Consider the following 22448-nt stretch of genomic DNA (forward strand, 5'->3'; position numbering starts at 1 on the left):
CGGATTTTTAGACGGGGAAATTTCCTGAAATTCCTTTTTAAGATATGTAAGCTCATTATAATTTTAAATAATCCTCACAATACCTGAGGAAATTGGTTCTTCAGTAGCAAAGATTTTTTCTAACTAAATGTATAGACATAATATGATATGATTCATTCTTACACTTCAAAAACTACTTTAATTTAGAGGAGTTCGAAAAGTAATTTCAACAGTTTCTTAATACATGTAGTCTCATTTGCCTTTTTTGTCATATTCAAAAACTTAACACTTGTCAGACGAGTTAGTCACACAAAAAAATAAATAAAAAAATAAAATAGGAAAATAAAAAAGAATAATGAAAAAACAAGACCACCAACTAAATTTCCACTTACACCAAACGAAATTATGAAGATTTACGAGGAGGTGATTTTTACGGATCAACTTCTGCACCACCGCACTGTGGGCAGCCAAATCGAGGAGACTCGTCGAACTTGGGAACAGCGGTGCTCTTGGTTTCCAGCGGCCCAAAGGGAATACTACGATCGCTATGCCCAGATTTACAAGGAGTGCTTGAGTACATACGGCAACGATCACTTCGAGTACTATGCGAAAAGGAATCGCCTGAGGGAAGAGTTTAGGCTCGAGACTAATTCATACAGAGAGAGCCAGACACGGGACTCCGAAATATCCATGGATCATGTAGCCTTATACAAAGCGACACCCACTTCCAATGCAGAATATGGGAGTGTTCGGCCAATGTACCTCTTCAAGGCTTGTTAGATCCGTATCTAATCTTCAATCCACATTCAATTCGGCTTACAAGCTTTAGGGCAGGTGTACACTGTACCGTTTGTTACAAAGGGAATACATAAATACACTCCTCAGTCTATATACGTTTAGAGCTAATAATACTCCAGTAAATCCAGTACAGTGTAAACCTGACCTAAATCACATATTTGGTTTTATGGTCTCTAATAAATAAAACTATTTTGAAATTAAAATTTTAATGTTTGGTCTTAGCTATTAGTTCTCAATAATGATAGGTCTTTAATTTTTAAAAAATTTTTTTAAGCAGTAGCATAACTGCTTTACAACAAAGATCATACTAGGGAATTTCTTAAAACAGCCCTTTTTCTGATGAGCTAGTTCTAACAGCGTGAATTTAATTTTAAGCTACATATTTCTTTCCAAAAGGGTTACATGAAATTCTCCCCTTGAGAAATTAGCCACATGCATGATGCTAATCCTTTGGCTTATGCTAATTTGGCTTAAACTGAGTCAGAGTTCCCCGGGGTCCGATACCGCCTCAAAGCGGGTATCGGGCAGTTTATGGCAAAACACAAAAGGTGGAAATTGTCTGAGACATGCGAAAATGTGCAACAAACCGCAATCGAATGCATTAAGGTCCAAACAAAGTAACCAAGAAGCAAACAAAAGGCCAAAAGCAGTTCATGACTCATGCGAGGGGAGGTAGTACTTGGACATTCATCGCATGTCTACCGGGTTCACCTGGGCGTGAGAAATGCAATCCAATGGCTCATTTGCATACAAAGCCGTTCGATTGTGGGCAAAAGGCAGCAAGGCGATGGCTACAAATGGCCCACAAACAGCTGCAGGTCTGGGCCAAAATTTATCTTGAACATCTCGGCTTGGCATTGATCGACTGGCAGGGGGAAAACCCTCAAACCTAGCCAAAATGAATGTTTCTTGTACATAGCCAGCGACGTTTGAACTCAAATTTACCTAGGATCTAAGCGGGCAAATTCCTCGGCATCCCTCTAAGCATAATCTATATCTAAATCTAAGCAAATCTTGTGCGTGTTGTAAATTTAAAAATAAAACAATGAAAATATAACTAAACGAAAAACCAAACCAACAAGTGGCGGAAAACAAAGATTTCTTGTCGGTTGTAGCTAAGTCAATGAACTAACCTTCCTTCATTAACATTCATCAATGAACTTTGTTAACATTTAAGTTTAGCATTTATTTGTAAGTATTAAAAAAAATCAAATGTTTGACAAAGAGAATGAAAACCAAGCTAGTTCGTAAAACTGAACATGAAAATGAAAAATAAATTAAGTCCAGAAAAGCAAGCCAAAGGCAATGTCTTCTTATTGAATGCGGAGCGCATTTCCGTTTCCGGTTGGTCTTTTATCTTTATTTGCATGGCGCAGCATCCTGTCCCGTTCAGGTTTCATTTGCCCCTGGGTGATGTTGATAAATTGAAAGTAAATCAAACGCAAATCAAAGAGGTCATTTATCATTTGAATGAAAATAGCCTTTAGTCAAAGTTCAAACACAAATACAACAATTTGATTACTGTGTGGCACTTTGCCAATATAATGAACTAATTTTGTTACAGCTTTTTTATTTAACTGACAAAATCTTATATTACAATTCCTAGTTACGCTAACTTTAATTAACGTTTATCGAAAATATATTCAAATCGAAACAGGCCCTCATGAGTATGTCAGTTGTATTTTATAATTTTTAGTAAACAAGATCAGAAAAGGAATTAAAATATACGATTAAGGACTTGAAAGTGTATATTTTCAAATGTCTTCGAAGTGCTCAAAGCTTGCGGAGTTTATGTTTTGAAACAAAGATGAAGGAGTACGGTGAAGTTATATTCGTGGATCAGTTGAAACACCACCGTGTTGTGGCCAGTCAGATAGACAAGACTCGTGCTGCTTGGCAGAGAAATAGCTCCTGGTATGCGGCAGCCCAAAGGGAGCATTACTCCCAGTACGCGACTATATCTGCTGAGAGCAGAAAAAAGTACGGAGATAAGATTTATGGATACTACGCGAAAAGAAACCGTCTGCGCCCCGTGTTCAACCCCACAACCAGGTCTAAAATAACTGAGGAAGACAGGCATATGCATATTTCGATGGCACACCTTTTCGGATACAAGTATTCAAAAACCACCAATGGCGAATATGGCAGTGTAGCGCCATCGGCATTATTTTTCTGTTTCTAAATTAGTTACGGGTTACGGTTTAGTTGTTCTATTCCAAAAGAAAATTTCTAAAAATTACGACGATCTTTAAAAATAAAGGTTTAATTATATTTATCAGTATGAAAAATCTTGATCTATTTTATTTATTTATTTATTTATTTATTTATTTATATAATGCTAACAAGTAATTATAAACTAAATGCTAACAGAGATCATGAGCTATAGCAGCTATAGGCCTTCAGCTCTACTGGTTTAGTATAATTTCATTTTGTTTTCTTTTGTCTATTTAAATCTAGCTTATAATCTACATGGTTAGATATTTACAGTGTTTTATTATTATGCTTATTTTTGATTTTATTTTTATTTTATTTAAACTATATTTTATTAATAATTTTGGCTTTGATCAGGAAGTTTGAAATGATGTTGAAGTTGTCGATTGTGGGGTTAGCTATAGCTAGGATGGGATCAAGGTTGTGGAAGGATTGAGAACGTTGTGAGGAGAGGGAGGGGCAAAAACATAGTATATGTTGGATATTTATGCTTGCGTTGTTGCACAATGGGCACAAATTGTTTATAGCCGTGTCCAGGTAGTGGGCATTGGTTAAGTTTGTGTGTCCTAGTCTGAGTCTGTTTATTATTATTTGTTGCCTCCTGCTCAAGGGAGAGTTTTTATAAAGGGAGTTTGACGTGGATGATTTGGCAATTTGTTGGTACCAGTAAGATGTTGAATTAAGTCTGTTTGTTAGTTTATCTATTTTATATATAACACAATTTGTTTTAATAAATAAATTTAGTCTAGTTCGCAGACCCTTCTGAAATTATATTTTCTAAACCCCTCGCCGTTACTTCACCACCTTAAAAGCACACATATGCACGCCCATTATCAACACTTGTGCGAATTATGCAAAAATTTATGGCGGAAACATTTAGGCCTTGAACGAATACAGGCAGACACCAAAAACTGCAGTAAACCAGAGGAAATCCATTGAAAACGGCAAGTTGCGGAAAGAGGTGGCGCAGAGTTTGTGACGGGCTTTAAATTAATTTTATATCCGAATTACCCGCCCCAGAACGGCACTTTAGCGGTACTGACAAGCACTTGGCTCGTAAATTGGTAATGTTTGTAAGCCCGGTTTTATGGGTCGGCGGTGGCCCAGTCTGTTTACCATAATTACCTGTTTATAATTAATTAAAATGCAATAAGCGTAAATTTGATAAAAGTTTCACGCACACGCTACGCGGCTGCGATAATTTCGCGTATCTGCGATCCAGTTCTCAGTATCAGCAATTTGGAAACCAATGCAAATGCATCGTAAATTATGAAAGAACTTATTGGCAGAATTGCTTTCCTTGCACTAAGAATATTATTTTATAAAACGATTCTAAAAATGTAAAAACAATATTTTATATCATAAAATAATTCCAGTAATTGAAAAAAATAGTTTTGAATAATACAATTGAAAGTACCTTGTCCATTTTTTTAGGTGTTTGACACTTTTGCTGTTTAATGAAATTACATTTATCAACTAAATTACAATGAAATAGATAATTCGCAATAAGAGCGGGCTGGAATGAATGTATAAATTATCCAATGATCCTGGAACCTCCGCCTCCTTGTCCTTCCACCAACCAAATTACTGGGGAGACCGTGTTAAATTGCAGCACAAGTCCATTGGTTAATGCAATAACCATTTCTATGTGTTTGTTGTTTTTCTACCCATGTGAGCCACGCTTATTGACCATGAATAACTACGGAAATGCAACAAGAACTGTGGTCACGCCCCCTGGTCACCCAAACTTATTTCGCCCCGTTTCAACCTTTCCATAGAATGATTCATTCTGTAAACGTGACGTTTTGATTTATGATGCCAAAAGGGGTAGTGCCATGACACATTCTTTTTCGTGGGTGTTACTAATTAAATTTAAATTGTAGATCTATTTAAATAAATAAGTTAGCAGGACTATCTTAAAACATAACTGATTTTGTTAATTTATTAGAATTAACTTCAAGGTCGATGACCTACGTACTAAATGATCGGGCTGTCAATCTTATCACGTACTTTTCTGTCTGAGTTCATTTCATTAGACATTGAAGTGAAAGTCATTGGTACAAACGTATTATTCTTAGCGAAGCAAATTAACCATTCAGTTTGCCAAAATGTTCGACTGGGTTAGTTTGTTATTGACATCTTTTTATTACGGGCATCTAATCAGTCTTAGCAACGTTGAGTTGCGTTGGAAACTTCTGACTAAAATCATTATACCCTCGCAAGGGAATAAAAACTATTAGAACCACATAATCTATAAAGTTATTGTTTTGTTTCAGAGTAAATTTGTGACACCGTCACCGTGGGCAGATTTAACTCTCGAACCGAAGGTAACGTTTTACAGTTCTTTTAAGTTCTACGTACCAAATGAACCGACTGACATGATTGAGGGCACTTCAATCCCTTCAATCTAATCACATACATCACTGTCTGGGATCATTAGTCATTGAAGTGAAACTCAATCGCACAAATGTATTATCCTACGCGGAACAAAAGGGAGCGCCCTTTCAGTTTTCTAAAATGTTCGACTGGGTCGGTTTGATATTGAAGGTGGTCTACTACTACGGACACCTAATCGGTCTTAGCAACTTTGAGTTTGACTGGCGGAATGGACGAGTCTTTACTGCTCGTAGAAGTACCGTCTACGCAATCGCGATCAACGCCATTCTTATAATTATCATGGTTTTTCAACCCTTCAAGGAAACTGATTTCTCTGTGATCTTTGGAAGGCCAAACAAGCTACACCATTTTGTTGCAACCTTTTTATTTGGACTGAGACTAGCAGCAGGTGGGATTATTTTAAGTGTTTTTTATCCAAAATGATGATTATTTGTGTTGTTAGGCTATTTTTGTATACCTTGTATTTTAAATATCTTTACAAAATTTCATTAAAAAAAGAAATTAAAGTTTGTCGTTTGCTTGCAGTTGTGCATTGCGCAAGACGCAATAATCGTTATATGTTTGTTAAATTTAATCCCGTTCGAATTTAAAAATTTGACACTTTTCTAAACATTAAAAATTAAAAACAACCAAAAAATAATTTTTATTTTATTTTCTGGAGTTTTAAAAGTTTGTTTTTGTTATTCTTGAAAAGCTTGGCTTTTTGTTTGGGCTTTTTCGTTTGATTTAAAAGTAAATAAATTCCAACTGGTTATACTAAAATGTTATAAAGTTGCCATGGAATTTTAATGAAACAAGGGGACAACTAAGGCTTTTCAATTCAAGGCAATTCAACAGCCTCGTTGTTTAATTGCTAAATTTTTTGAAAATTGATTTTTGTAAGAAACAGCTTACAAACCACTATCAAACTTCAAAAATTCATCAGCTTACGAAACAGAAATATTTAATTTTTAGGAATTATCGCTGTGTACATCAGATGGAGTCGACGGGCAAAGTTGATGCTCTTCGCCAAATTCATGCTTCGCGTATTTTTAAAAAACCCGGAGCTGAGAAGAATTTCCCGCTGGCGTATTCTCCTTAAGATCACCGTTGTTATCGTTACTGACCTTCTGCAAGTCGCCATTACCTGGTGGGCGATGAAACATTCGAAAGATCCTCAAACTACACTATTGGCTTTGCAGACCTGGATGTCAGCTATTGTTAATCTGGCCATAACGCAGCATTATCTGATAACCCTTTCCGTTCAGGCTCACTACCATTTGCTAAACATAGAGCTGCGGCAGGTGATCGACGAATGCAGGATGTTAAGTTTCCATCCTCAGAGGAGGGGTGCTTTTATGACCAGATGCTGTTCGTTGGCGGATCAGGTGGAAAATATAGCCAAGTTCCAAAGTCAATTACAATTAATTGTGAACCATCTGGATGTTTTCGGAATAGAGGGCCTAATTTTGTATGGCGGATACTACATACTGTCCATAGCAGCCGCTTACATGATCTATAGTATCTTTAACAGTGGCCACGAAAGTCTACAAATGACCTTCATGTCGATGATTATATCCTCCATTTTATGTTTCTTTTACTATATGGATGCCATTCTCGATCTGAAAAATAAACTTAACTTACTAGACGATCATGAGACGATGCTTCTACTATTAGAGGAGCGAACTCTATTTGCCCATACGTTGGATGTTCGTCTGGAGCAAACGGTCAGTTGCTTTTGGCACAATCACGGATAACATTATTCCGCATTTTTTTCATTACAGTTTGAAATCATGCAACTGCAATTGATACGAAACCCATTAAAAATCGAAATATTGAAATTATTCCCAATTTCTCGCAGCGCTACTATGGCCGTGTTTGGATCTCTAATAACGCATTCAATATTCCTTATTCAATATGATATGGAAAACTTTTGAATTGATTTTTTGAATAAGATACTCATTTAAATACTTTTGTTGTTTGTTATTTGTGTTTAGTCCTTCACTATCAATAGTTTTTGGAATAAACTATTTTTATTCTGCCGCACAATAATTTACAAACTCATTACTTAATTTGAAGATACGCTAAGTTGCATAATACAAATGGGTATTAACAATGGTTTCGCTTGCTATTAAATTAGCCTTAATTGCGATGACATTAGGTCAATTTCAATAATCCTGGATAAGTTAAAGCGCCAAAACCGATACAACAGTTACTTAGTTGAGTTCAGAATGACAGAATGAAATAAAATGTGGCAGTCGAGACTGCTGAGATGGCCTGTTCTGGGTCTCTGTTGGATTTCTTATGTTTTATATCGTGGCTGCGTAATCGGGCAAATAAAATACGATACGGAAAAGGGAAAACTTATTATCCAGCCTCACAATATCTGTATCTAAGGAATAGCGCTGGCATTCCATTTTTTTCGATAGCATTCATTCAATTTCTTCCAAAGGAACTCTCGAAAACAATGGTTTTCTGCGCCAAAATTCTTTGAAATTCTGATGAGTTCGGCCATCGTGCAACTAAGTATTATCAATTCTATTCGCTTGTGTAACTGGATGAGTAGCCTCCCCTGGAATTGATCCTTTGTGGGTCTGGTCAACGACGTGATATGACTATGATTAGTTTAAGGTTAATTAATAATATAACATTATTTTATTTTACAGATAATTCTTCTAATGATAGTTTTATTAGAGAAAGTTTTGATTACTCAGTTTGTTGCTAGAATCTTAAAAGATTGGAACTTTAACCCTTTTTTCACACGTTTAACTAAATCACAAAATTTCAGTTTTTGACTGAAAAAACCACGTTTTTAAAAAAAAACAAGGAAAAACGCTATAGTCGAGTACCTCGACTATCAGATACCCGTTACTCAGCTAAAGGGACCAAAGGGAAATGGAGATATGCAAGCAGAAAAGCAAGATTTAAATGAGCCACCTACCGGCAGAAGACAGATTTAAGCATTGTGGGCGTTAGGGTAGGCGTGGCAAATTTTTTTTTTTGGATCAATCGATAGGTATTGACGAGACCAATACATTTCAGTTAAAATTTTTTATCTAGCATAAAAATTGTGGGCGCCACAGGCTTAGGCGGTTTGTGGGCGTTAGAGTGGGCGTGGCATATTCGCATAACAAACTTGCGCTGCGTACAAGGCTACGGAATCTAAATATGAAATCCCAATACTCTATCTTTGATAGTTTCCGAGATATCCGCGTTCATATTTACGATTTTTTGAAGTTTGTGGGCGGTTTGTGGGCGTTAAAGTGGGCGTGGCAAACTTTTTTTTGGGTCAATCGATAGGTATTGATGAGAACAATACATTTCAGTTTAAATTTTTACTCTAGCATCAAAACTGTAGAAGCCACAGCTTTGGGCGGTTTGTGGGCGTTAGAGTGGGCGTGGCACTCTACTGAAACAAACTTGCGCTGCGTAAGAAGCTCAGGAATCTTTTCGCCAAATCTCAATAACCTAGCTCTCATAGTTTCCGAGATCTCAGCGTTCATCTGGACGGACAGATAGACGGACAGACGGACATGGCTAGATCGACTCGGCTAGTGATCCTGATCAAGAATATATATACTTTATGGGGTCGGAAACGCTTCCTTCTGCCTGTTACATACTTTCCGACGAATCTAGTATACCCTTTTACTCTACGAGTAACGGGTATAAAAATTTAATTTTACAACAACAAAAATCTGTCAGATTGGCATAACCTTTTAAATTATCTCAGTTAAGTGGTTTCATATGGGCATATTCAACATTCTTCAGGTTTAAGATCTACCTGCAGGAACTTAAACCAACTATAAGGTAACGCTTTACAGTTCTTTAAAGTTCTACGTACCAAATAAACTGACTGGCATGATTAAGGACACTTCAATCCCTTCAATCTAATCACATACATCGCTGTCTGGGATCATTAGTCACTGAAGTGAAACTCATTGGCACAAATGTATTATCCTTAGCGGAATAAAATGGAGCGCACTTTTAGTTTGCTAAAATGTTCGACTGGGTCGGTTTGATTTTGAAGGTAGTCTACTACTACGGACACATAATCGGTCTTAGCAACTTTGAGTTCGACTGGCGGAATGGACGAGTCTTTACTGCTTGTAGAAGTACCGTCTACGCAATCGCGATCAACGTCATTCTTGTTATTATCCTGGTTCTTCAACTAAAGGAAACTGATTTAATTATGGTCTTTGGAAGGCCAAACAAAATTCTTTATTATGTTTCAATCATTTCATTGGGACTGAGACTAACAGCAGGTGGGATTAATTGCAGTTATTTTTAGCAATAGCATTTACCCAAAATAAACAGTAAAAGTAATCAAAATTTTGATCATATCCAAACAAGCTAAACGTTAAAAAATTAACTTTTTATGTGGGTTCTTTATAAAAATATGGACAATGTTCGGATATTTTTGTATACCTTGTTTTTAAGTACCTTTACAAAATTCCATTAAAATAAAGAAAATTTATAAGTCGCTGATTTTGTTTAAATATGTATAGAAACGGCATTCAAGGTAAAATCCATTTAATGTTTGTCGCTTGCGTGCATTTGTGCATTGCGCAGGTCGCATTCATCACTAAAACTTTGTAACATTTGGTCCGACTCAATTTAAAAATAAAATATAATATATAAAATAAAAGATTTGAAACAAAAAAAATACAAAATTCGAATAAACATCGAGGCTGTTGAGTTGGTTAAATTTCTTAAAATGGAGTTTTGTGAGGAACAGCTGACCAAAATTCAAAAGTTTATCATTTTAGGAAACAGAAATATTTAAATTTTAGGAATTTCCGCTGTGTTCATCAGATGGAGTCGACGTGCAAAGATGATGTGCTTCGCCAAATTCATGCTTCGCGTATTTTTAAAAAACCCGGAGCTGAGAAGAATTTCCCGCTGGCGTATTCTCCTTAAGATCACCGTTGTCATCGTTACTCACCTTCTGCAAGCCGCGATAACATGGGTTGGAATAAAACAATCGAAAGATCCTCAAATTATACTAATGGTCTGGCAGATCTGGGTGTCAGCTATTGTTAAACTGGCCATAACGCAGCATTATCTGATAACCCTTTCCGTTCAGGCTCACTATCATCTGCTAAACATGGAATTGCGACAGGTGATCGACGAATGCAGGATGTTAAGTTTCCATCCTCAGAGGAGGGGTGCTTTTATGACCAGATGCTGTTCGTTGGCGGATCAGGTGGAAAATATGGCCATGTTCCAAAGTCAACTACAATCAATTGTGAACCATCTGGAGAAGGTTTGCGGAATAGAGGGCCTGATTTTGTATGGCGGATACTACCTACTGTCCATCGCAACCGCTTACATGATCTACAGTATCTTTAAAAATGGACACGAAAGTCTACAACTGACGTTCATGTCGATGATTATATCTTTCTTTTTATGTTTCCTTTTCTATATGGATATCATTCTCGATCTGATAAATATATTTAACTTACTAGACGATCATGACACGATGATACGGCAATTGGAAGAGCGAACTCTTTTTGCCCATACGTTGGATGTTCGTCTGGAGCAATCGGTCAGTTGCTTTTGGCACAATCACGAATAACATTATTCCGCATTTTTTTTTATTACAGTTTGAAATCATGCAACTGCAATTGATACGAAACCCATTAAAAATCGAAATGTTGAAATTATTTCCAATATCTCGCAGCGCTACTACGGCCGTGTTTGGATCTCTAATAACGAATTCAATATTCCTTGTTCAATATGATATGGAAAACTTTTGAATTTATTTTATAAATAAGCTACTAATTTAAATATATATTATATACGTCCAATTTTTTCCATTTGTGTGTAGTCCTTTACTATCAATATTTTTGAATAAACTATTTTTACTCTACCGCACAATAATTTACAAACTCACTACTCAATTTGATGATTCATTATGGATACATAATAAAAAGGTGTATTACCAATGGTTTTGCTTGGGTGCTAGCATAACATAATTTATTAGCCTTAATTTCGATGACATAAGGTCAATGTCATTATTCCTGGAAAAGTTGGAGCGCCAAAACCGATACAGAACAGACTTAGTTGAGTTCAGAACGACAGAAAATGGACACGGAATTAGTTCGGACCAATAAAATGTGGCTGTCACGACTACTGAGATGGTCTGTTCTGGGTATCTGCTGGACCTCTTATATTTTTTATCGTGGCTGCGTAATTGGGCAAATAAAATACGATAGGGAAAAGGGCAAGCTGATTATCCAGCCTCGCAATATCTGGACCAAAAGAATAGCGCTGTGCCTGAAGATTATAGCGTTCTCACTCAACTATTTTGGCATTCCATATTTTTCGATAGCGTTCATTCTGTTTCTTCCAATGGAAATCTCGAAAACAATGTTTTCTGCGCCAAAATTCTTTGAAATTCTTATGAGTTCGGTCATCGTGCAACTAAGTATTATCAATTCTATTCGCTTGTGTTACTGGATGAGTAGCCTCCCCTGGAATCGATCCTTTGTGGGTCTGGTCAACGACGTGATAGACATAACCAACTTGATGGAAAGCACAGTGGGACCGCTTTACTTGGAAGGTATTTTCCTGCTGATCCTGCACACATTTCAGTTCGGTTTGACTATGCTACAGATCGTGGGCTACAGCCAAATGCAGTTTCACATCTTCTCGCTTTACAACCTTCTGCTGGAATTGTTTTTTAACATATTTGTGGTCTACCAATTGCTCCTGTTGTCTTGGATAGCTACTTTAAACCGTTTCCTAAAGGTAAAATAGCTCTAAATTATTATCCCGAACATACAAAAAATCGGATATTTTAAAATTAGGTCAGGAAAATAAATCGAAAGTAAATTTGTGCCACCTTTTTGCTTTCAATGCATTTCAGATCTATCTACAGGATCGTAAACAGATTAAAAGACAGCGTTTAAAAGTTATTAAGCTGTTTCGTCTTTATTCAAGGATCAGCAATGTTCATACGAGTATCCATGTGATTTGGCTCCCGGTGATCGGTATGCTTTTCTCCGACATTTTGTTGCTAGTGAGCAGTTCGGCATTTATCATCAGAAGTATAATTTTCAAGCACTGGATCACAAACGTCATTCTTGATAGGAAATATTGGATGGCCGCTTTGGGCGCCCAGTCATCGTTTTTAAGGATTTTATTTATTGGTCTGGGCAATGATCAATTGGCCCTTCTGCAGTGCTTCATTAGACTGCAACTCTTGGTCATCGATTTGTGCTACTCAACGCATGATCAGCAGGACCAGAACTTCGTCTGGGATGTCAAGACTTTGGTTGGTGTAAAACCGTTTGAATTATTTATTTCTTATTGCCTCTCCTCCATAGCAAATCTGTTTTGATCTACAATTGAGAGTCCAGCCGATCAGGAATCGAATAATGAGCGTTCATCAGGAATGCGGATGCCCATTTGTCCTTGACTTTTTTTTTTGCATACTGATCAACGCTTTGTGCTGTGCACAATATGGAATGTCCTTTAAAGTCCATTCCTTAATATTTTCTGATGTTATAAGTTAGAAAAAACATTCTGTGCCCTACTGAACATTTAAAATAATACACAATATATCATAAAAACGTATTCAATATTATTGGTGTTTCTAATCCCATTTCCATTATTGATTTTGCAGAAAAGTAATCCGAGCCAGATCGATGATTAAAGGACTAAAATAGTAATTATTTGTAGTATGGGATAATAGTTCTATGAATTGCTTACAGAAGTAAACTAATTTCATTCGATGTTCGAAAAATGACACGGTCATTGATGATTGGTCCTCTTTCATTTTAGCCTCCAGGAAAGCAGACATATACACTGGTCGGCATATGTATTTTGACAAAATAAAAGTTAAGTATACTCATAACTTGAATTTACTTCTTGTAAACTATAGGCATCAATGGAAAGGTAATTTCAATGCCGTTTGAATGATACAATACATTTCTTTACCCATTCAGTACTTATTGAAAAGGACAAATTTGTGTAAATCAACTTTTAAATTTTTTTTTCAAACTTTTTTCCTCGACTTGAAAACTTAAACTTTTTGATGCAAAAAGTTTCTTCAAACAAAAATAATAGTAACTGCAAAAAGAATTTTTCAAAAATCATTTTCCTTATTTTTTTATGATTTTTTGAAGGTGACAATGTCGGAAAAAATTTGTATGAAAAAGAGAAAAATATGGCTCAAATGCCTGTTTTTAAGCATTTTCAAAAAATCATAAAAAGTATAAGGAAAATGATTTTTGAAAAATTCTTTTTGCAGTTACTATTATTTTTGTTTGAAGAAACTTTTTGCATCAAAAAGTTTAAGTTTTCAAGTCGAGGAAAAAAGTTTGAAAAAAAAATTTAAAAGTTGATTTACACAAATTTGTCCTTTTCAATAAGTACTGAATGGGTAAAGAAATGTATTGTATCATTCAAACGGCATTGAAATTACCTTTCCATTGATGCCTATAGTTTACAAGAAGTAAATTCAAGTTATGAGTATACTTAACTTTTATTTTGTCAAAATACATATGCCGACCACTGTATATTACAACCGGAAATAGAGGGCCTGAAATGGAACACAGGGGCACTCTGAGAAATTCCCGCTTATTGTGCGATGGTCTATCATCAATGTCCATCACATACTTCCAAAATAACTGTCCTAACAAGGGCACTTCCAAGTTCAATCTAATCAATACTACTCTTTGGTTGCAATCAGAACATTAGGTTAGTGAAAATCATTGGAATAATTAAATTTACTTTGGCGGACCAAGACCACGCTATAGTTTTTAGTTGGTCAAAATGTCCGACTGGGTCGGTTCGTTATTGAAGGCAGTCTACTATTATGGACACCTGATCGGTCTTTGCAATTTTGAGATTGACTGGCGGACAGGTCGCGTTTTTACGTCCTCAAGGAGCAGTTTTTATGCCTTCTCGATCAACGTCGTGATTTTTATGGTTCTGTTTTTGCAAATGTCTAAGCAAACTAATCCCAATGTGTTCTTTGGAAAGGCAAACAAGCTGCATATAACTGTTATCATCGCTATGGTCGCACTAAGAACAGCTTCAGGTCAAAAAATTTCATACTTATTCACACAAATATTTGGTTGGTAAAATTGACCAATAATAATAGCTTAGTAACTATAAAAAATTGTGCTTTACTATTTTAAATGGTTGTATATGTTTTTGCTTGTGCTATGTTTACTTTTTAACATAGTTCCTTTCACGTGATGTGTGCATTTTGTTATTGCAATAGTAAACACTTATTAAACTATTAAAAATAGTTATCCTAACGCAAAAATTTGCACAGAAAAGTATGCGAAAATAACTTCTAAAAGAGCAAAGCTGAACAAACCTGAGAAAACAGCCCCAAAAGATTTAGGCTTTTATCTACCATTACTCATCCAAAATATTTATAAATCTTCTGGGGAAGTTTTTTCAGGCTTGTTCAGCTTTGCCCTTTTCTCCAATGTGTTGTTTATAATTCCCAACTGGGTCTAGCGTCTCGTACACCCAGTCTTCCAAGCCAAAGTCTGAAAAGTATTTGAAAATTGCCTTTTTATTTTGCTACCATGCTACTACTTTTGGCTTAAAAAAATTGTCTGTCTATGGGTTGGATAACTATAAAAATTGTTATTTTTTACTAATATTCATGGGTTGGGTCCATTCTACCCTTTATATAGTAACATAACTATTTTTTATAGTAACTCTTTTTCGTAGTAGCTCGATGGGAAAAATATAATGGGTAAAATTGACAATTTTATGGTATGGGATCGTTTTTCTATTATATTGGTGAATTTTACCAATCGTTTTTTTTTTGTGTGTAGCGTACGTATTTTCTATTTTCCTTGCGGAATGTTCTAACTGAGAAACATTTTTCAGGACTTTGCACTGTTATTAATAGATGGCGCCAAAGGACCCAATTTATGCGCTTGGCCAGAAAAGAGCTCCGTTTGATACTGAAAAGACCACAGGTAAAGATGATGTCCCGCTGGGGAATCCTTGTCAAGGTCATCATTGCTATCGCCACTGACCTCCTGCAAATGGCAATCACCTGGGATTCCGTGGGTCGTGTGGACTCCAATCAATCTCTGGGAACGACCTTGCAGTTTTGGTTGGCGGCCATTATAAATTTGGCCATATCGCAGCATTATCTAGTAACCCTCTTCGTTCGGGCCTTTTATCATCTGCTCAACACAGAGCTGCGACAGGTGATCAGCGAATGCAGGATGTTAAGTTACCTCACCGTGAGGAAAGGGGCATTCATGACCAGGTGTTGTTCCTTGGCGGATCAGGTGGATAATATAGCTAAGCTCCAGAGTCAACTGCAGTCCATTATGACTCAGTTGAATGCTGTCGTCGGAGTCCAAGGACTAATGGTGTTTAGCGGATACTACATATTCTCAATAAGTACAACTTATCTGACGTACAGTACTTTTAAAAATGGTATTGAGAATTTACAATTGAGCCTAAGAGCTGTAATATTGTCCCTTATCTGGTGCTTTTTCTACTATCTTGATGCTACGATCAATCTGTTCGTTGTGCTAAATCTCCAAGATGATCACAAGGAGATGATACGTCTACTGGAGGAGAGAACACTATTTGCATCTGGTTTGGATGTTCGCTTGGAGAAATCCGTAAGAAGTTTTTTTTTAAGTAACCAAATGGTATACCATTATATCCTTACAGCTTGAAAGCATTCAGTTGCAGCTGATACGAAACCCGTTTAAAATTGAAGTATTGGAAAAATTCTCGATCACTCGCAGTTCTACTTCGGCCATGTTTGGGTCCCTTATAACGCATACGATATTTCTTATCCAATATGACATGGAAAATTTTTAAGGTACATGTCTATAAGACAAACAAAGTTCCTGAACTTTGCAAATCAATTATTTTATAAGCCTCAAAAAATATTTTCGCTGTGTTTCTGTTTCTAATTTTAGTGCCGAATAAAGATTTTTTGCAATTTGTTTAAAGAAGTTTTTTTTTGGTCACAAAAAAAAAATAAAGGACACGGTAAAATATTATAATATGTTTTTTCAGCCTTAACAAAGCTGATAAGAGTTATAAAATATTAGCCTGCATTTATCTGGAAAGAAACATCTTCATTTGAAATAACCGCCATTTGTTAATGTCAGTCGTAGCAGTAGTCCTGTGGTTAGTGGTTACCGCTTCGAAGACCCTTAAGTTTAGTTTTACAAAATGGTTGACTGGGTCGATTGGTCGCTTAAAGCAGTTTACCTTAAATGCCTATTGATCGGCTTGACTAATTTTGAGTTCGACCTCCAAACGGGACGTGTATTTAAGTCGCGGAGATGTACTCTCTACGCCGCCTCGATCAATATCATATATTGTATTTCCATTATAAACGAATGGATAGTAAAAACAGATTTCATGAAGATCAATGAAAAAACAAACAAGCTGCAGGCGAGCGTGGTATTCGCAGTGACCGGTCTGAGAATAATTGCAGGTGAGTCAAATATGTTTCAAAACTGTTTTGTATTTGAATGCGAGAGGCTAAGTTGCCTTCCTCAGCGAGACGGTGCCTTCGTCACTAGATGTTCCTATCTATCGAGTGAATTGGAAAGTATTGCCAAACTCCAGGAACAGGTGTATTTGATTGTGACACGTTTTGGTGAAGTACTTGGCATCCAGACGATTGCGGTATTTGGTGAATTCTATATGACATCGGTATCCTTCGGCTACCTGATCTATTCTATCCTTAAATATGGTACAAAGAAATTGATTTTTACACCACAAAGTATTTTTGGGCCTGCAGTTGGTCCTTTTTATACAATCTAAATGGCTTGCTCAATATAACTAACATTATGTATACCTTTGATGATCACAAGAAAACTAATCGTCTATTGGGGAAAAGAACATTGTTTGCTTCTCGCTTGGATGTTTGCCTCGTAAAATCTGTAAGATATTCTATTGAGAATTCTTTTTGCTAAAAATTATTTGTTTTCAGCTTGAGAGCTTTCAGCTGCAACTGGTTCGGAACCCTCTAAAAGCGGATGTCATGGGAATGTTTCTTATCACACAGAGCTCGATCGCTGCTATGCTTGGCTCCGTTTTGATGTACACAATATTACTTATTCAATATGACCTAGAACACTTTTAATATGGTTTAATTTAAAGAAATTATGCATTATTATCCGTTCAAAAAGCTGTAACACTGTAAAATTTTTAAATAGTATACAAAATTTTATTTTTTGTTACTTATGTTTTTTTGATACATATAGGGGAAAAATAATAGAAAAATAGATTTTGCATAAAAATTCGCACATAACTTAAGATATAACCTTTTAAAAATAAAGTTTAAAAAAAAAGTTATTTGTCAAACAAATCATATGTATGTATAATTATATATAAAAATCTGGATCAAATAACTTGGGTATATGCTTTGGATTTCAATCAATTAAATAACTTGGGTGTATGCTTTGGATTTCTGAAATAAGTTTTCATTAATGTTTATAGTTAACATACTTTACCAATTTTTTGTTTCAGCCAACGAAAATGTTGTCTGTGTAGCTCTCTTTATCCAATCTTATTTGAAATATCTACTTGTTTTTATCTATTTTGTCTAATCCAATGTAGTAATCGACATAAAGTAATTAGTCTGCGCAGAAATAGTGATTCGGCTTTTAGTTTTTCGAAATGTTCGATTGGGTCGGTTTGTTGCTGAGAGTAGTCTACTTTTACAGCCACTTCATAGGTCTGAGCAACTTTGTATACGATTGGCGAACAGGTCGCGTATTCACTTCGTTGCGAACTACTCTGCAAGCCATCACGATTAATGCACTTACTGTGATGGCCCTTATCTTTTATTGGACCGGACAAAGTAATGCAAATTTTGTATTCCGAAGCGCAAACAAACTGCATGAATATGTTGTTATTATTATGTCCGGTTTAAGAATCACTGCAGGTAATGTAAAACTTAGGAATTACTTTTATCTCAAAATTAAAAATGTATATAATTTCCAGGACTTGTTACGGTGCTCAATCGATGGCTTCAGCGTAGCCAGACGATGAAACTGAGCAGAGAAATAGTTTGCTTGTATATGGCCAATCCGCAGGTGAAGAAAATGATCCGTTGGGGACTGTTACTGAAGTTCTTCACTGGTGGTGTGACTGACCTCTTCCAAGTGGTTATCTCCGTGAGTGCATTGGGTCAACTAGATTCCTCAGCAATCGTGGGTGTGACTTTGCATACCTTAATTTCGTTTATTCTGAATCTGGCCATATCGCAGCACTATTTTATAATACTCTTCGTCCGTGGGCAATATGAGATTGTAAATATAAAGCTAAGACAAGTGATAATTGAAAGCCTTAGACTAAGCTACCTTCAACGGCGAGAGGGTGCTTTTATGACTAGATGTTGCCATCTATCGGATCAGTTGGAAGATATAGGAAAAGTCCAGAGCCAACTGCAGTCGATTTTGGTAGAGGTGGCAGAGATTTTCGGAATCCAGGGACTTATGGCTTATGCCGGATACTACATATCATGTATCGGTGATTATTATATGACTTACAGCATATATAGATATGGTCCCGAAACTCTAAATATGTCGGTTAGAACCATGTTCCTGGCTGGAAGTTGGTGCTTCTTTTACTATCTCGACGGCACGATCAATTGTTTAAATATGCTATATGTGCGGGATCATCACAACAAAATGTTGCGTCTTTTGGAAGAGAGGACAGTTTTCGCATCTCGCTTGGACGTTCGTTTGGAGGAATCCGTAAGATTATATCAACTTGGATATATATATTTTAATGATTTCGTATTTCCATTCTCTTGTAGTTCGAGAGTCTCCAGTTGCAGCTGCTTCAAAAACCATTGACAATGGATATCATGGGAATGTTTCCCATCACTCGTAGCGCAACTGCAGCCATGATTGGGTCCATAATAGCGAATTCCATATTTCTTATTCAATTTGACATGGAATATTTTTAATTTAAGTGGAGTCACATTAAATGTATTTATATACAGCACAAGTGACATTTGAACTTAATTCAATCATCATATTTTATTACCCAATAGGTTTTACCCTTTTTCAATCTTATTAATCTTATCTTTATTCGGAATCAGCGCATTAGGTTCGAACGTAATATAATTCCCCACTAAAGAAAAATAAAAATGAGGACACTTTCAGTTAACGGAAATGGTCGACGTGGAAAGTTTTGTACTGGGGTTCGTCTATTATTATGGTCACGTCATCGGAGTTAGTAACTTTGGATTCAACTGGCATACAGGTCGTGTGTATACTGCCAAATGGAGTACATTCTATGCAGTCGCTATAGATTCCATTGTTTTTATTCTATATACTTATCACTGGACCGGACCTACGAATATAATTAATTTGATCTTCGGAAAAGCAAACAAGCTGCATGAATATGTTACCGGCATTATGACGGTCCTAAGGATTACTATAGGTTGAGCAAAATATTTCAAGAACTCTTCAATCAGCTCATTTTGCAAATTTTCAGGGCTTTTTACATTGATTCACAGATGGTATCAGCGCTGCAAGATGATGGATCTGACGAGAATGATACTCCGAGTATATGTTGCCAGGCCGCAGGTGAAAAGGTTGTCTCGCTGGGGTATTCTCGTCAAGTTTATCTCTGGATCTGTGACCGACTTCCTCCAAATGGTGGTCTTGTTGGATGCAATGGGTCGCGTGGGTCCTCAGTTTTACTTGGGAATGGGCCTGCAGTACTGGACGTCGGCTATCCTGAATGTGGCCATATCGCAGCATTACCTAATAATGCTTTTCGTTCGAACCCAGTATCAGCTACTCAATACCGAACTGCGCAAGGTGATCGAAGAATCCAAGGAGCTAAGTTGGAATCCTCCGCGGCAGGGGACTTTCATGACCAAGTGTTGCAACTTGGCGGATCAGCTAGAGGATTTAGCCAAGCTCCAGAGTCAGGTGCAGTTGATTGTGAACCAATTGGAAGAAGTATTCGGCATTCAGGGGGCCTTGGTCTATGGGGGATACTACCTCTCATCGGTATCATATACTTACCTCATCTACAGTATCCTTAAATATGGCTACGAAAACATGAACATGACTCTGACCTCTGTGATCCTGTCTTTAGTTTGGTGCTTCTTTTACTACTTCGATGGCATGCTCAATTTGTCCATTATGCTATATGTCCAGGATGATCACCAGGAAATGCTCCGTCTACTGGAGCAGCGAACCCTATTTGCACCCGGGTTGGATGTTCGTCTCGAGGAAGCCGTAAGTTTTAAACAGCTAAATTTTAAAGACCTTTCAAATGTATTTGGTTCCTCGCTAGTTTGAAAAACTCCAGCTTCAGCTGATTCGAAATCCTTTTAAAATCGATGTAATGAAATTGTACGACGTCACTCGAGGAACTACCATGGCCATGTTTGGAAATCTTTTATCGCATTCAATCTTCCTAATTCAGTATGATATGGAGAACTTTGATTAAGAAACTATCTAATTTATTAACTGCCGGCCTATAAATAAATAAAATGTATTTTGGTTGAATTTTATGCTTATCACAAAACGGTGTTCTTATTTATTTTCAACGTTTTTATTATTATAGTAAACTGAAACTGGACTCCGAAATATTTGTATGTGGTTTATTCCTTTCTGGATAATTTTGTAAATTTGTGGTTAAGTTAATTGCTTACATAAACACATAAACAAAACGACTTCAATGGAGTTTGAGTTAATGTTATCGTCATTATATTCCCCTGCCCTTCCATTATAGCCTCTGGGACAGCACTTATGTTCAACCCGGAAACATGGGCCTCATTTAGTGGGCTGCATAATGCCAGAAGAGGGACATGGATGCACTCAGAAAAATAATAGTAAATAGTGCCGGCCGCGAGTTCTTCGATGGTCTGTTTTCGTTATTTGCTGGTCCTCATATATTTGTTATCGCGGCTGTGTGGTTAGGCAGATGAAGTACGATCCGAAGAAGAGAAGAGGTCATATAACTTCGCAACATTTGGATGAATCGGATTGCTCTGTGCCTAAAGATATTCGCTCTTTCCCTCGATAATTCTTTCATTGAGAATAATTCAATAATTCTGTTGATTCCTTGATATAAATGAACTATTTTATGAACTGATGGGTGTCATTGCAATCCAACTATCCATTTGGTATACCGGTCTTCTATATTACTGGCTGACCAGTTTGTCCTAAAACCGATTCTTCAATCGCTTATTGAATGTAAGAAAATTATGATATGAGAATCTTGAAATGAGAATAACTATTTTGATTAAGAGTTTCTAGCGTGAGCAATCCCCGAATAAAACCATTTTCTGTACCATACTGAATTCCATAAGCTCCGTTCAATATGAAAGAGCAAATGGAATCTATTTTGTTAAGGACAACAAAAAATTAGTAATGAGTATAAAATGTATAAACTTATAAATACATTGTGACCAAAATTTGTACTAACATTTTATTAAGTTTTATATATAACTTAAATTACAAAGCATTCAGTTCCATTCCCATACACAAAGAACAAAATGTTCGATTATATTGTAACAGCAAACCATTCTATTAACCACAAATTGCCAACGGCTAGAACCGAGTAAATTTAATTTGAATGTGATTTATATTTCACTACGAATGACAATCAAATTATGTAATGTTGAAACAGAGAGAGCGGCGAATTGAATTTATTTTAGACCAGCTAACCAGGCTGGAAGCCCATGTCAGGAAAAGTTTGCCATTTTCCAAAGCCCGTTTTGCATTTTTTTTTTGTCGAATTTTGTTTGTTTGAGCTTGAGCTGTGGCCAGCGCACATAAATTTCAATTAACATAAATTTAATGCCAGCACACAAAGTTGGGCCAACAAAGTCGGCCAGCGCGCACACTGGGAAAGAGGGCATTTTCAATTATTGTCTGGTGCACAAAAGTTTGCTTTTCGGGACCCCTACCCCCTGCCAAAATAATGCCTCCCCTTTCACCCCTTCGAGTGCAGCTTTCCCGGATCTAATGCACTTGACTCCGGAAAGGTTAAAGGGATGGGGAGCGGCACTTTAAGCCGCATATAGCAAATGGTCAGGGGCAAAGCAAATTGCTGAAAGGCGCTTATGCAAAGCGATCAGAATGCGAGGCGAC

General features: G+C 36.6%; 8 protein-coding genes across 8 annotated transcripts; all 8 read left to right on the top strand.

Moving 5' to 3' along the window:
• Positions 1–357: 357 nt before the first annotated feature.
• LOC119548018 lies at positions 358–2068 on the top strand. The gene has a single exon (XM_037855090.1). The coding sequence runs from the start codon at positions 385–387 to the stop codon at positions 757–759; it is 375 nt and encodes a 124-aa protein (XP_037711018.1). The 5' UTR covers positions 358–384; the 3' UTR covers positions 760–2068.
• A 403-nt stretch (positions 2069–2471) lies between these two features.
• LOC119548025 lies at positions 2472–3036 on the top strand. Its single transcript, XM_037855099.1, has one exon. It carries the CDS (start codon positions 2585–2587, stop codon positions 2957–2959), a length of 375 nt encoding a protein of 124 aa, XP_037711027.1. The 5' UTR covers positions 2472–2584; the 3' UTR covers positions 2960–3036.
• Positions 3037–6383: 3347 nt separating this feature from the next.
• LOC119546334 (putative gustatory receptor 36a) lies at positions 6384–7121 on the top strand. Its single transcript, XM_037852534.1, has one exon. It carries the CDS (start codon positions 6384–6386, stop codon positions 7119–7121), a length of 738 nt encoding a protein of 245 aa, XP_037708462.1.
• A 3248-nt stretch (positions 7122–10369) lies between these two features.
• Positions 10370–10939, top strand: LOC119546335 (putative gustatory receptor 36a). The gene has a single exon (XM_037852535.1). It carries the CDS (start codon positions 10370–10372, stop codon positions 10937–10939), a length of 570 nt encoding a protein of 189 aa, XP_037708463.1.
• A 509-nt stretch (positions 10940–11448) lies between these two features.
• Positions 11449–12881, top strand: LOC119546336 (uncharacterized protein CG31750). Its single transcript, XM_037852537.1, has 3 exons — positions 11449–12114; positions 12233–12640; positions 12693–12881. Exons 1-3 carry the CDS (start codon positions 11449–11451, stop codon positions 12879–12881), a joined length of 1263 nt encoding a protein of 420 aa, XP_037708465.1.
• A 1261-nt stretch (positions 12882–14142) lies between these two features.
• On the top strand, positions 14143–16182 carry LOC119548571 (putative gustatory receptor 36a). The gene is made up of 3 exons (XM_037855889.1): positions 14143–14410; positions 15223–15977; positions 16030–16182. The coding sequence occupies exons 1-3, from the start codon at positions 14143–14145 to the stop codon at positions 16180–16182; spliced, it is 1176 nt and encodes a 391-aa protein (XP_037711817.1).
• Positions 16183–18000: 1818 nt separating this feature from the next.
• On the top strand, positions 18001–19297 carry LOC119548582 (putative gustatory receptor 36b). Its single transcript, XM_037855900.1, has 3 exons — positions 18001–18268; positions 18328–19082; positions 19145–19297. Exons 1-3 carry the CDS (start codon positions 18001–18003, stop codon positions 19295–19297), a joined length of 1176 nt encoding a protein of 391 aa, XP_037711828.1.
• Positions 19298–19505: 208 nt separating this feature from the next.
• LOC119546337 (putative gustatory receptor 36c) lies at positions 19506–20799 on the top strand. Its single transcript, XM_037852538.1, has 3 exons — positions 19506–19776; positions 19831–20585; positions 20644–20799. Exons 1-3 carry the CDS (start codon positions 19506–19508, stop codon positions 20797–20799), a joined length of 1182 nt encoding a protein of 393 aa, XP_037708466.1.
• The last annotated feature ends 1649 nt before the right edge of the window (positions 20800–22448 follow it).

This window comes from Drosophila subpulchrella, chromosome 2L, assembly GCF_014743375.2.
Source record: "Drosophila subpulchrella strain 33 F10 #4 breed RU33 chromosome 2L, RU_Dsub_v1.1 Primary Assembly, whole genome shotgun sequence".
Lineage (NCBI taxonomy): Eukaryota > Metazoa > Arthropoda > Insecta > Diptera > Drosophilidae > Drosophila > Drosophila subpulchrella.

Excerpts from the sequence above, each read along its gene's own strand:
- LOC119548018 (XM_037855090.1), top strand. The coding sequence starts at position 385 with ATGAAGATTTACGAGGAGGTGATTTTTACGGATCAACTTCTGCACCAC.
- LOC119548025 (XM_037855099.1), top strand. The coding sequence starts at position 2,585 with ATGAAGGAGTACGGTGAAGTTATATTCGTGGATCAGTTGAAACACCAC.
- LOC119546334 (XM_037852534.1), top strand. The coding sequence starts at position 6,384 with ATGCTCTTCGCCAAATTCATGCTTCGCGTATTTTTAAAAAACCCGGAG.
- LOC119546335 (XM_037852535.1), top strand. The coding sequence starts at position 10,370 with ATGGTCTGGCAGATCTGGGTGTCAGCTATTGTTAAACTGGCCATAACG.
- LOC119546336 (XM_037852537.1), top strand. The coding sequence starts at position 11,449 with ATGGACACGGAATTAGTTCGGACCAATAAAATGTGGCTGTCACGACTA. Across the intron at positions 12,115-12,232 it reads CTTTAAACCGTTTCCTAAAG|ATCTATCTACAGGATCGTAA; the intron begins GTAAAATAGCTC and ends AATGCATTTCAG. Across the intron at positions 12,641-12,692 it reads TCTGGGATGTCAAGACTTTG|CAAATCTGTTTTGATCTACA; the intron begins GTTGGTGTAAAA and ends TCTCCTCCATAG.
- LOC119548571 (XM_037855889.1), top strand. The coding sequence starts at position 14,143 with ATGTCCGACTGGGTCGGTTCGTTATTGAAGGCAGTCTACTATTATGGA. Across the intron at positions 14,411-15,222 it reads CGCACTAAGAACAGCTTCAG|GACTTTGCACTGTTATTAAT; the intron begins GTCAAAAAATTT and ends AACATTTTTCAG. Across the intron at positions 15,978-16,029 it reads ATGTTCGCTTGGAGAAATCC|CTTGAAAGCATTCAGTTGCA; the intron begins GTAAGAAGTTTT and ends ATATCCTTACAG.
- LOC119548582 (XM_037855900.1), top strand. The coding sequence starts at position 18,001 with ATGTTCGATTGGGTCGGTTTGTTGCTGAGAGTAGTCTACTTTTACAGC. Across the intron at positions 18,269-18,327 it reads CGGTTTAAGAATCACTGCAG|GACTTGTTACGGTGCTCAAT; the intron begins GTAATGTAAAAC and ends TATAATTTCCAG. Across the intron at positions 19,083-19,144 it reads ACGTTCGTTTGGAGGAATCC|TTCGAGAGTCTCCAGTTGCA; the intron begins GTAAGATTATAT and ends ATTCTCTTGTAG.
- LOC119546337 (XM_037852538.1), top strand. The coding sequence starts at position 19,506 with ATGGTCGACGTGGAAAGTTTTGTACTGGGGTTCGTCTATTATTATGGT. Across the intron at positions 19,777-19,830 it reads GGTCCTAAGGATTACTATAG|GGCTTTTTACATTGATTCAC; the intron begins GTTGAGCAAAAT and ends GCAAATTTTCAG. Across the intron at positions 20,586-20,643 it reads ATGTTCGTCTCGAGGAAGCC|TTTGAAAAACTCCAGCTTCA; the intron begins GTAAGTTTTAAA and ends GTTCCTCGCTAG.